The 13,469-nt window shown below is 34.7% G+C and overlaps 1 protein-coding gene across 5 annotated transcripts in view; it reads left to right on the top strand.

The window, feature by feature from the left end:
* Nucleotides 1-13,469, top strand: part of TTLL7 (tubulin tyrosine ligase like 7) — a 79,381-nt gene that overhangs the window by 56,251 nt on the left and 9,661 nt on the right. For all 5 annotated transcript variants that reach the window (XR_010390233.1, XM_064516007.1, XM_064516006.1 and 2 more), the window contains 5 exons: nucleotides 1,426-1,621; nucleotides 2,632-2,912; nucleotides 5,843-5,977; nucleotides 7,870-7,950; nucleotides 12,841-13,001. Coding sequence is in view for 4 of the 5 variants with exons in the window: in XM_064516007.1 (XP_064372077.1) it covers nucleotides 1,426-1,621; nucleotides 2,632-2,912; nucleotides 5,843-5,977; nucleotides 7,870-7,950; nucleotides 12,841-13,001 (854 nt within the window). In the remaining variant the exon portion in view is untranslated. The remainder of the gene's footprint in view (nucleotides 1-1,425; nucleotides 1,622-2,631; nucleotides 2,913-5,842; nucleotides 5,978-7,869; nucleotides 7,951-12,840; nucleotides 13,002-13,469) is intronic.

Genomic DNA, 13,469 nt, shown 5'->3' on the forward strand with positions numbered 1-13,469 from the left:
ATATGCATACAAGTGGTTATCCAGGAATGGGATCTACTTTAAAGCCCTTGTGAATTTTGATTGGAAATGTTTATTAATCCTTGTACCACTCATCAGGAATGTCTAATTAATATATTCCCATGTTACACTGCATTTTATGATGAGGGCAGCTTTTTTGAGAAAGCAGTAATTGTTGGGGCACCTTAATTTGTCCTTTTGGCTGGTAGATAGACATAGGAATAATCTTTGTGTAATCTGAACATTTGCCAGGGGTCTCCACAATGGAATACATTTCCTTAACTCTTTCTTACTTGGTTTAAGAGATTGGGTCACATAAACATACTGTTACTGTTGTGTTAGTGTTAGAAATATCTTTCCTTTGGCTAGAATAAAAATTTATGTAGAAGATGTTCAGTTATAAAGTGCATCCTGCAGGAACAGTATCTTTGGGGCTTTGCTCTACTGCCCTTCACAATAAGTCCTGGTGCATTACATTATATTAAAATAATAGGACAATTTAAATTCATCCTGAGAGTTCTGCCATTCCACTCTGACCCCAAATATGTTCAGAAATTACAATATTAATTTTTGTAGTTCGAGTTTTAATTGCATCCATTAGAGGAACAGGAAGATGAGGCCGTCACCATAGCTTCTTATAGCTGAGAGTTACCGGAAGGGAAACATGTAGGAAAGAAAATGACCACACAAGACTTCTTAGGATAACAGATATAAAGGACAATATTGTTAGCACTTGCATTTTTCTTGTATGGCTGATGGTTGATAGAAGAAGAGAAATTTTCAGTTGTATTTTCTGTTCTTCCATCAGTTTCTCTGTCTCCTGCTTTTTGCTTTTTATCTCACAGTACCCTTGGTAACAGCACAAGACTAATTACCTAATGGCACTGAATCTCCTGTGCATATGGAACACCAAAGACACCCAGGATAGCCTGCGATATTCTTCCAGTTTTTGCTTTCCCCATGATGTGGATTAATCACTTTCTCTTTCAGAACTGTACCAGCCAGAGTTCCCTGATGTATTTATTTACTTCACACTGATCATTGTTAAACTATAGCTTCAGTTACGATGAATATCAGCTAGGGATTGAAAGTGATTGAAAATGGTATTCTATATCACTTGATATATGATTTCAAGCTAAGGTGCAGGATGCCAGGTAACGTAAGCCATACTTGAAATAAAATCAGAACATTTTTCCCTCATTATACAAAGTACTTTGCTGCCAGTTAGTGTGAGAAAGATTAGGATTATTATGGCATCAGTTTAATAAAATACTTAAGCATTTTTTGGAAAATTAAGCACAAACTTCCAATTTAATTTGGGCGGTCTTAAATGTGTACCAATGAACCTCCCTGAATCAGGAACCTAGTCTGATAATAAAGTATTCTTTTGTGATTATGAATTATTATTATTATTATTTTTATCTTTAGCCCTTGTTTTCTATGCCAGAAAGTGCACAGACCTTAAGAAAACTTAGGAGCTACAATAGTGACAGTAGCTGTGATAGCAGTAGCAATGTGTCAGAATCAGAAGAAGAAACTGAAAAGGAGGATAACAATGAAAAAAAGGAGAAAAAAGTATCATATGATCTTGAAGAAAATAAATATAGAGCTTTGGAACGATCAGGTAAGTTAAATTATCATATTTCCAATAAGTCTGGCACATAATGAATTATATAAAATGCTTCAGTATTTCACAATGTAACTACTATTAACGTTTGTGACTCAGGGTTAAACACTGGTTTGTTTGTTTCATCTTTTTAAAAATCTTTTCTAAATTAATGAAGACAAATTTTAAAAAAGGAAAAAGTGAATGATTTTTTGCCAAGACAGCTAAAGAGAAATGCATGTGGGCTACACCAGGAAATATCGTGAATGTTCCTCTTTGCTCTTAGCTTTTTTGAGAAGGCCGTTGTCCTTTCTCTGGAAAAGGAATTCTAATTAAGCCTGAGTCTGCTGGAATACAGTAAGGATAAAGAAATGTATCAGGAGAAGTATAGAAGATAATATATTTCAGATGAAATCCCTGCACAGATACATTTTTTCATGATGGTTTTGTTGCTTGTTGCAGATCACTAGTGTGACCACGATCTGTTGAATATGATTTATATTGTATGTTATTTTTTGTTTTAGCAGTGTGTTGTCTAAAAGAGTTGCATCATGTAACTGCATGAATAGAATACTTCTAAAAATCTAGTTTTCTAGCAGAAGACTGAATTAGAAAACTGCACAGCTATGCAGGAGCAGACTGGGGGGACTGGCCTGCAGATGGATCTATCAACCAAATTTTCTCTCCTTTCCATATTCTTCTAGTTAAGAAGCCACACATAGCTGCCTCACGCTGTGTTTTTAACCTATAAGCAATATGTGCTCTGTCATAAATCTGATGTATATTATAGAGCCTACCAGATTAAAGCTGACTTTGGTAAAGAAACAGGTGTTCTTAGAGTGTATAAAATATATATTATTAGGGGAACTGACATGGCTCACTACTGCACATACAGTCATTAGTCAGTCAAAATACGTTGTAGTACAACATATGTACACATGTTAATCATATATGTTAGTCACAAAGACTGAAAAATGGGTGTTAAAAAAATAATAAATAGTTGCATCATCCATTTCATTTGTCTGCAGGTAGAATGAACTGGAAACCTTCGATTAAAAATATAAAAGCTCCATCACATTCATCCTCCACATCATGCACAGGTCCAATAAGACGTTCTGTAAGTTGTCCTCGTTCAATATCAGTATTGACTACGCAGTCGCAAGCAGCTGAGCAACGTCCCCTTTCAGCCAAAGCATCTCTGCAAATCCAGCGTGCATCCTCTGTGAACAGGTCCCACTCTTTAAATCGCAGCCCTTGTTCAGCCAGAGTCTCTCAGGCACCGAGCTTGGGAACTATGATTTCTTCAGGGGTGAGTTAACATAGCAGTTGCATTCAAAATGTATTCCATTTCTCTAAAACCAGATACATACATCACCAGTTTTTACAGTGTCAGAAATCCTGATGTGCTATAGTCAATTCTATTTTGACAGATACTCAGGATTATAAGATCTCCAGACCTTTACACTAAACATTTACTGCTAGCTGTGATCTTTCTGGTGCAGCCATACAGATGCCACATTTTATGGAAATGGAAACCTTAGCCAGAGTTTTTGTGACTGGAAAACCTGATCTCCTAAATAGTTTCTTGAAGCTAGAGAGTGTTTTTACCCCTCTTAAAAAGTTTTTGTGATTTATCTGGAGACACCTGGTTCCAAAATTAAGGATTTGCCTACATTCAAAAAATTTTACACTAACAAAGATGGGTCAGTATTTCAAAATCAGTGTATTCTCCTTGGATAAACATGTTGTGCCAGAATAAAGCACTGCCTGCCACTATTAAGACTTTGTGTGGGTCTTCATTGTAGAACAAGGTGTAATTAATTTTCAGGTTAGTGTAGCTATTTCCAATAAACTCTATACCACTGCAATAGGACTCCACTTCCAAATAGTTAATAACAGTTTAGAAACTACAGATGGTGCTGTGTTGTCTTTAGGATTTGCCACTGCAGTAAGTGTCTGAGAAGTCTTGTTAAGTGAAATGAAGTTAAAAACTGCTTCCATTTTGAAGCTTGTTCCTGGGGTGGAAAAGCGTAAAGATTCAAGTAGCCTAACTAAAGAATTAATAGAATAAGTAGATGAGATTAAAGACTTAAGTAACAACTCAAGTTTCAAACAGTTATAATTTCCCAGTGTGTTTCTGAACTGTACATTTTTTCTCTTTGTGACGCGAGTGTCATTTTCTTTGGTATCTTAACAACCAAGCCATGTCTCCTGCGTTTCTATGGAGGAGCATGTGTCCACTTAGGCAGTGTTTGTTGAGTGCTAGTGGTGGTGTATTTCAATTCATGTTTTTGGATGATCTTTATATTACATCATGCAAATAGTTCCTCTGGAGATGGGAGCAGAGGGGAAGGGCAAAAGAACTGGCACTTTTAACCCACATTTGCACCCTTTCTGTATGATGGTGAGGTTTGAGTATGAGAAATCCTTTTGTAATGCTAATTAACTTGCTTCTTAGTATTTACTAACTCTGATCATCATTTTATCCACTAGAAAGCTCATTGTCTGTTTTGCCTGTGAGGCTTTGTCTAGATGATGAAAAAGGATCTCTTTAAAATTGTGTCAGCTCACATCCTATGAAATACTCCTTAACATGGTTTTCCACTTTAAAGTCAGCTAATAGGATTGGAAAGATATTGTGTCTTCACCACAGTGTGTGAAAGGTATTTTTTATCACATTAGCTATCTCAAGATTAAAAGGTATCCTTTTATTATCAAAATGTACTCTGAGAGTTTAATGAGACAGGGCTAATATAGATTTTTTTATTCACATTAATTCTTTCTCAAATACAAATTACTGAAAGATTAAAACTAGTCTCTCACAATATGACGTTAAAAATGGGCTACTCACTTAAATGAACATTAGTAAGAAACTATACTTACTTTTTCATTGAGAATGCTTCACCACAGAAGTGATCTTGATATACAGAACAATTATGTTGGGTGATAGTAGGTCATGCTTCTTAAAATAATGTGAATAAAATTACTTACAGAGTAGATAAAAACTGCCCATAATTTAGCACTGTATTGTGAATGGAATCCTGTTCATAATTATTTTTGCAACTAAGAATAACATATTACTGCTTCAATAAAATTAAAATTGCTAAAGTATAATTGACTATACTCAAGAAATCATGTACAATGTAAAGTATTAGTATATCAATCCTTTTGGCAAGGAGAAAGCAGTATGTTGACATTTTTGAGGTTGGTAGAAGCCAAATGCACTAAAGGTATGGATAACTAAGTTTAAAAGAGCCATTTACACTTGGAAATTACAAACCATTATTATAGCAGTAATAAGTAAGAACAGGTTTAGAAATACCTGCTACCTCATTATTTCAGTCACATTATGATATATTATATAGCAAAACACTTTGTTACACTTGACAATATTTATCACGGTCTTAAGACAAAAATGTCCTTAAGCATTGTAGTTCTTACAAAATACGAAGACATAGAAATGCCTAATAATTCTGAAATAACCTTTCACTTTTGAAAAAAACATAAAACTAAGCTAAACACAAAGACATGCAAAGACAAAAAGGATCAGAAATACTCCTAACTAATGGCTAAGATCCACCCTCCGTCAAAAAAAAACTGAAAAAACCCAACCAAAAAAACCCCCACCTTCTAGAGACAGTCTTATCCAGACACTGCTGAAATTCCAGTTGCTGTTGATAAGAAAAACACCGATACTTTAAACAAAATCTTTCACCATTGGAGACAATGGCAGAATCTCCACTGACCAGGGAAGAGGGGCATCCTTACTACTTAGTGTTTCCATGAAAGCTTGGCACAATGTCATATGAGTTTCCATTAACTTGTGACTTGAGTTTGTTGCAGTGCAGAACTGAAATGAAGTTTATTATGACTACTAGTTTCTCTTTTCTTCATTATATTGAGTTTAAATTCAAAACATGTTATTTAAATTTCAACTTTATATTTTAAATGTCAGGCATCATAAATATCTAATTCATTTTTGCTTATTTTGTTTCAAACAAACTTATTTTCAAACTCTTGTTCTTGTATTTCTTGAAAACCATAAGTACTTCTGATAGATTAGTGTACATGAGATGTAGGTGTGTATCTTAAGTGTGTTGTAGGTAATTATGTCTATACCTGTTAAAAATATTTTATGTTGCCCTATTTAGAAAAAAATATTTGTATCAAGGAAACATCTTTTCAATGGTGATCTAATAACACACCTGAAATCTTACCTCTGTTTCATATTATTTTTAGACTGAGTCTTTGCTGCAACAGAGAACAAAAGAGCAAGAAGATGCTTTGACAAAAGAGGCTCTTCTCATTTTCAATGACATGAGAATGAAGTTCCCAGGAAAAACAGATGAAGAGGCAGAATTAATTATAGAAGATGTAAGTATCTATCAATAAGAAAGAAGAACTACATACAGGCTAGACACTTATTATTTAGGTCACTAAAATGTAGGAAAGTAGAAAGTTCAATTTATGATTTGTGAGCTCCTGTGGCCTTATAACTTCCATAATTCAGGATAACACAAAAGATTTCAAAACCTTGGAGAGCTGCATACTTTCTGACCTTAAAGGAGCAATAGTGAAAACACTGTTTCTCATGTATTTTATAAAGATGTAAGAATCAGGATTGTTAGAAACTTCAGTTTTTTGTTGTAGAGAAAATTCAAACTTCTAAGCAAGCTAAGAAGAATGTTACAATTCATTATCAGTTTGTTTGATGTGATGTTGTTAGTACAGATCTTGATATGTTTAACTTGCTCTGAAATAGGCATACTGGAGAACTCAGAATGATATGTAAGGCAAACTGGAAGTTTGTTACTGTCAAAGATACCACTCATATTCTTTTTGGCTTTTTAGTTTGCCGGTTTACTTTTTCTTACATCCAACATTGTTCTGAGCCTCATCACTTGGTATCAAAGAAATGTGAAGCGATGCTTGATGTAAAGGGGAATTAAAAAGCAACCCCTAATACTCAGATATATAAACAGAAAATACACAGTATCTAAATGCCTTTTAGATATCTAACTGCTAAGAAAGTAACATCAGCTTGGAAAATAAAAAAAAACAGAAGTTCTTTTCTCAGCCTGGTAAGAACAAGATATTTAAATGAACCATGTGTATTCTGATGTAGTAAGCACAGCCCATGGTATGCTGAACAACTGTTTTGTGAGTGGAGACAAGTGCTTCATTCACATGGATGAATTCTGCATTCGTTCGCATGAGGGTATTATCTGTTCATTCTTTAACTGAGGACATTATCCAGTCGGAAACGTCTGTTGTCTCCTGAGCTTTCAAAATTTTGGAAACGTGTTGGTTATGTCTCTAGTAATCTGTGCTGTCTGTGGAAAAGAACTGCCTTGTGTTGATAGTTGATTTCAGTTATTCTAGAAGACAGCATTCATAACTAGCATACTTAGTTTCTCATCTTAGAAGTAGAATAAAACGCCTCATTAGATTTTCTCCTTCAGAAATGTGTGTATATATGTATGCATGTGTGTTTGTGCATGCATATGTCTGCGTGTGTGTGTGTATATATAGTGTATATATATTTATATATGTGTGTGTATATATATATGCACTCCATCTAGTGGTGCTTTCTAATACAGCATTAGTGTGATTATAAATGCATTTCTGTATTGCAGAACTCCAATTTCTGTTGGAAAATAATATTTCATCATGAAAGGAAATAAGAAATGGTATGTTAGTTGTCAGTGAGGCAGAACTTTCAATAGGTACAAATCTGGAATAAAACAGTAAGATAGAAAAACAAAGGGAAAAGAAAAATTTATGTTCAGAGCTCAAGCTATTTTGGGAGCATTTAGACATCACAGAAGGAAAATATTGCAGTTTACGTATGATCGTTTATAAAAAGGATGTTTTCCATGTATATCTAGTGTCTTTTATGAAGCAAAAAACCTACTATTTAAATAGATTAACAGCTATGCGTTATTGACCTCTATTGCTGTGTTGAAGGAATCTCAACTGTGTCAGCCAAGACAAGTTTCTACCTGCTTTGTAGCATACAACTGTCAGAATCAGGTGGAAAAGAGGGTAGGATTAGACTGAAAGACTGCGTACGTCTTTGCAAATGCTCCCCCACATAAATGTCAAATATTTTTCTATTTATTTTTGAGAACGACTTCTTCTCATAGAGGTCTGGTTTGCTTTTAGATACTCACACTGTTTGACATTAGGAATGTCTGTGAATAAACTATCAGATTACTATTTTTTTGAATGTATTTATTTTATCTTATATTTTGCAATTACTATAGATTATGGATAATTGGAAACACCATAAAACAAAAGTGGCATCGTATTGGTTGGTAAAACTGGATTCTGTAAAGCAACGAAAAGTAAGTGACACATATTTCATTCTCTGAAGATAATCTCAAAAAGACACATGCACTGTGTTTAGTAGTTTCTAGCTAGGAGTGACTTGAGATGCTAGAATATTGGCTGGTAATACTAACATACATATGAGTTAATTCCACTGAAGGAAATGATGCTCCATATTTAGAAAAGCATAATTATCCTGGAAAATAATTTCAAAAACAATTTCTTAAAAATTAGGCTGCCAAAAGAAAACCAAATGAATAAATGATTAGCCCTCAGATCTTTTTATTTTTAGCAAACATTCTGAGAAGTGTATTGATTCAACAGATTTTACTGATACAGGATGAACCAGACAGCAATTTCAGTTTAGGCATATTAAAACTCCATTGTAGTTAGTGATACTGCACTTGCTTATTTGAATCTTTGACCCTCAGTATTGCAACAGATCATGCTGCATAAAAAATAGACCTGCCAAGCACAGTTTATTAACATTGTTTTACTGTTCAACTGAATGGTTTGGTCTTACAAAGGGTAATTAGATTTGTTATTATGCTGTCCTCAGTTCATTTCCTATCTAGGAGATACTGTTGTGCACAGCGTCTAAAAAGTTTTTAATCTGTTTAAAAACTGACATACTACAGTATGTCAGTCGTCTGTATGTCATGTCATATAGTCAAAATGTCATGTCAGTCAAAATCATCTTTCCAATGTAACATTTATTTTCCTTAATGTGGCAGAAGCTTTATTTGTGATTTCTGTTAATACTTTGGTGGCCTGAAAGCAGTATTTTGTGTCTTTCTCTGCCTCAGCCACTGACTCATTATGTGGATTAACATTTCTGTTTGAGGCGCTTAATCTCTGTATGTCTCTGTTTCATAGTCTATTTTTATAGAACATAAAAGAAAGCAACTTAATCAAAGTGCTGCATACCTGATAAATATTATAACTAGAAAAGGTTGGTAGATTGTTATAGAAGATTGCCCTTCCTTAGCTTCTGCTACTGGAGATTCATGCTTTTGGCTGTCTGGTTTAATTTTAGCTATGTCCGTCTGTTTTCTTTTTTTGTTGTTGTTTTTTTCAATCTAGTCAGAATTTTCTCCTGTAAACATTGTTTTAGCAAGCCTACAATAAAGGGTGGTTCTGTCCTTTCTTTAATTGGCAGTCATACAGAACCCAAGGGCACATTCTCTAAGTCAGGATGATACAGGTTGATATACCAGGTCATTATTAACAACAACTGTGTAAGTAGAAATGTAGATTTCTTTCTTCTTCTTGTGAGGACACCTCTTACAACTTAGCAGACTAACGCTTCCTGAAGCACTAGTGGGCCCTTCATCTTTGGTTGCACTGGAAATGATTTTTCTTTTTTTTTTCTTTTTTTTTTTTTTTCCTTTCCCCTTACTGCTTTTAAGCTCAGTTCCTTCAAGCAATCAAATAGTTATGCTTAGAAAGGTAGTTTATACAAACGGATTAACTTTGACAATGACATTGCAGCTAAGGACTGTCAAATGTGTAAGCTTTTGTGGATCTGAAAGAAGTGTGTTTTATATTCTAGTGGGGTGAGGTGGGGTAAAGCAGAAGACAGCTCAAGGTGGACAGTATTTTTGCAAGATTCTATCCCAAAGGTATCTTCTGCAACTTTGTGAAATACAAAACAGAAACTCAGTCCTCTTTGCTATACTTTAGAGTTACTGGGAAGTTCTAAAACATGAGAAGAAAATACCTGGGTGGTGTACTAGGCAGTGTACTAGATTTCACAGTGTTCATCCCTGACAGATAAGTTTTCTTAAGAATTATTCATCATGATGTAGAAAAATTAAACTCTTGCTCATACTCATATAATGTCTACTATTACAGCATTGCCGCAGAGGTGCAGGAGGTATTTAGGAACAAGTTAAGAATAAACTAATGAAATCAATACATGATTTAATGAGATTTAGTCTCCCAAGACTTTTAGGGGGGAAAAAAAGAGACTTTTGTATGGGAGGAGCTGTGACTGCTGTGTTACCTCACTTTACATAATTTCTTTAAAATCTGTTTTGATGATTACCAGAGGGTCCGTACATCTTGTTTTGAATACACGCTTTCTATAACATCTTGTTATGTTATACCTAGATAATTGGTTATGCTGAAGAAAATCATGTAAATTAAAGTAAACAGAAAGGCAAAGGCAATCTAGGGAAATTAAGTTAAAAAAATGGATGGAGATTTCATGAAGATCTGGGCCCTTGTGCAATGCCTTGTCTCTTTCCTTAAAGGGAAGATTGATGCCATGTTTGCAAACTAAGATCAATCAACAGAGACACTTTCTTCTCTGTCATGTTGGCGATGTCAACACAATAAAACACTAAAAGCCTTTTTTTCCCAGAGTATCTCGCAATCTGCAGCTTGCGCTAAGATGCAAGGTTCAGACCTTAGGTTTCTTCAAATCTAAGTGTTAAAGGAAAAGGAAAGACTGCACATTGGCATCATAGTCCTCAGTACATGCTTTTTGGATTAGTAAGAGAATCTGTACATGATAAAATTATTCTATTTTACATATTTAGACAAACTACTACTAGTTAATGTAACAAGTTGTAAAGAAATATATGGTTGATCCTTTATGTAATTTAGGGTCTTAGTTGGTTCAGAAGGATCTATGCAATGGCTGCTGCTGCAGTAGCCATTTCTGTGGGGAAAACCTCAGGTAGGGAAGGCAAGGGGTGAGGAAAAGGCTGCTTGTGCAGGATCAAGGCACTAAGCTAATGCTGCCAAGGGAATGTCTGAAAATTTGGATGCATCCCACAAGTGTGGGGCAGTTCAAAACCTGAGATTAGCTCCTGCAGTCACTAAACAGGACCCCCATGGTTAGGTTATGATTTACTACGGTTTATATCTCACTGACCACAGGTATGGTTTTTAGTGTGTTACACACTTGCATTCACAAAGATTCCCAACAAACAACAGCATAATATTCACATAGGGTAATTACACGCGTGGAGGTAGCACAAGACCTATGCACGCAGCAATCCTAAGACTTCAAAAAAGAGCTTAAGTAACAGGTAGATGACATTTCATCTAGGCTGTTAGTACTAGGCATCTACAGATTTTCTGCCCACTATGCATTTTTCTTTATAAAGCTTCATTTTGCTATTGCAAGCATTTTTTTATTTTTGCTTTGTTTCATTCGTTAGGTCTAATCAGACTATTTACGAACAACAGTTTGTTTTGCAGGACCAAAAAACAGAAGTTCTATACCATGTTTCCATATTTTAGTGTTACTTCTAAATCTCCTTCACCTTTTGAGAGCCAGATGTTTAGCCATAAGAATCAATTTGTTATACGCATGTGAAAATTTCCTGAGAAACAGTGCATCTTCTGAATTTTTGAATTTGTAAAATCTTATACCAAATAAATGAATATGTTCACCCCTTGAACATATTGACACTTGACAGTGTCTTTTGAAGATACCGTTTTGCTAAAGAGGCAATAAAGGTGTCTCCTTTACAGGAAATCATGTTGATTAACTGACTTTTTTGTTAAGAGGCGATATGAGCCATAGGCTTATTTTAGGATGGAAGTTACTCTGTTCAGAGTGCCAGTGAGAGGGCTAAATGCTGTCTTAGAGAACCTACAGCTGACATCTTATGCCAAATACAATGCCAGTTCTGTTTTTTGCAAATAATGAGTTCAAATTTTTGTTTGAAGACATTCACTGTTTACCACAGCAATGAGAATTTAAGTATATACAAAAAAAGGAAGTGTCCACACTGAAGTAATTTTGGTTTGGGTTGCAAATAAAAATTTCTCAAAGGAAAAAATTCAGACCATATTTTAAAAGTTCAGAATCCTACTCTACAAAATCTACGTTCATGAGATGGAAGGCATTCATGTAAGGATAGGTTTGGAGGATCAGGTCATAGGTATAAAGCTTTTTGCCCTAAACTTCTTCATAAAATAAAAGCACAAATGTGTATATGTGTGTCTTTTTGTATGCACTGTGCTTCTTTTTCTCTGTAAGTATATGCAATGTATAAACAACGTGAAGATTTTTGATTTAGGATGTTTAAAATTGGGCAAGATGAATTCTACCTTCTACATCCTAATTCAGTGGGATTTGCAAAGGTGTATTGAAGAGGAGCAATGTGAGTATTGTTTCCTGATGAGCTGGATATGCTGCTGCCTGTGAGTGCATGTACGTGTGCACTCACTAGCTAAGACTTCCTGGGTAGAAACTCATAGTGCTGTACTGAATGCAACTTAGAATTGTCTTCTTTTCTTTATCCACATCTTTTACCTATTTGCATTTAAATGTAGTTTGTGTATAATAAATCTGTTGCATTTCTATAAAAGTTGCTATTTCAAATATCTTGTTGCTTTTTTTTTTTTTTTAATTTTTATTTCACTGCACTATTTCCTGCAAGAAAGATAAACTAAAATAGTCTGATCTAGGGTAACACTGAGCTCAACAGACATTAAATGAAAAGCAGCTTGTAGCTTTTCAGACCATTTTAGTTCTCTGTAAAATAGATGGTATCTTAAAGAGAGGGCAAAAAGAAGTCATAATCTTCAAGTATATAATATTTGGGTTTGTAATTATGTTGCTTGTTGCCTGTAATGGGATCAATATTGTTTCTTTTTAAACTCTATCATTTTAACTAGCTAGTACTGAACAGAGTGACAAAAAATAGAAATGAACTCTTCTGTAATAAAATATTTTGATTTAGTTTTGCAAAATGTTATTGATGGAAAATGCATATCATGAAAGTTTGCTGATGAATGCACAGAAATGAAATGTAGACAGCTGTGGGAATTTGTAACTATGCAGTCATCTGTGTGTGTATTTGTATGTGTATATGTGCAGTGAATCAGAGAACAGTTGGTTTTAGATTTTGCCTTTGCTTTGATTTGCTTGGACTATTCTATTCTAGGTTTTAGACATAGTCAAGACAAGCGTTCGTGCAGTTCTACAGCATGTCTGGAAGGCTCCAGACGTTGAAAATTTACATTTGTACCGTCTTTTTAACCGCGTATTTAATCGCTTACTTTGGAGCCATGGCCAAGGCCTGTGGAACAGTTTCTGTAATTCAGGGTAAGCCTATTACATTTATTATCTTAATCTGCCTTCATAACTTCACAGTTACAGTCTGGGCTGGCATACTTTGCTTCTCATTTTCACTCAAGAGAATTTTGTACTACATTGAACTAGTTAAAAAAAAAACAAAAAAATACAAAAAAACCTAGGGTATAATTAGAAATCTAATAATCTAGGCAAACCATTTCAATAATGGAAATAAACATTTAGGAGTTAGTTTCCAAATCTAATAATCTAAGGAAACAATCTAATTTTCAAAATAGCTGAGCTCTAGTTCAACTTCTTCAATTGGATGCTCTGCAGTTTTGAAGCCAGGCCACTGTAAATGCCTAACTTGGACTTGCTATCAAAAATCATCATTGCTGTATCTGTTTGATCCCAAGATTTACAAGGGAAGAATTCAGTAACAGGTCCAGCCAAATCTTATGCCAGATGCAATGTCAGTTATGTGTTTCGCAAACAATA

The sequence above is a fragment of the Dromaius novaehollandiae genome, chromosome 8, assembly GCF_036370855.1.
Source record: "Dromaius novaehollandiae isolate bDroNov1 chromosome 8, bDroNov1.hap1, whole genome shotgun sequence".
Lineage (NCBI taxonomy): Eukaryota > Metazoa > Chordata > Aves > Casuariiformes > Dromaiidae > Dromaius > Dromaius novaehollandiae.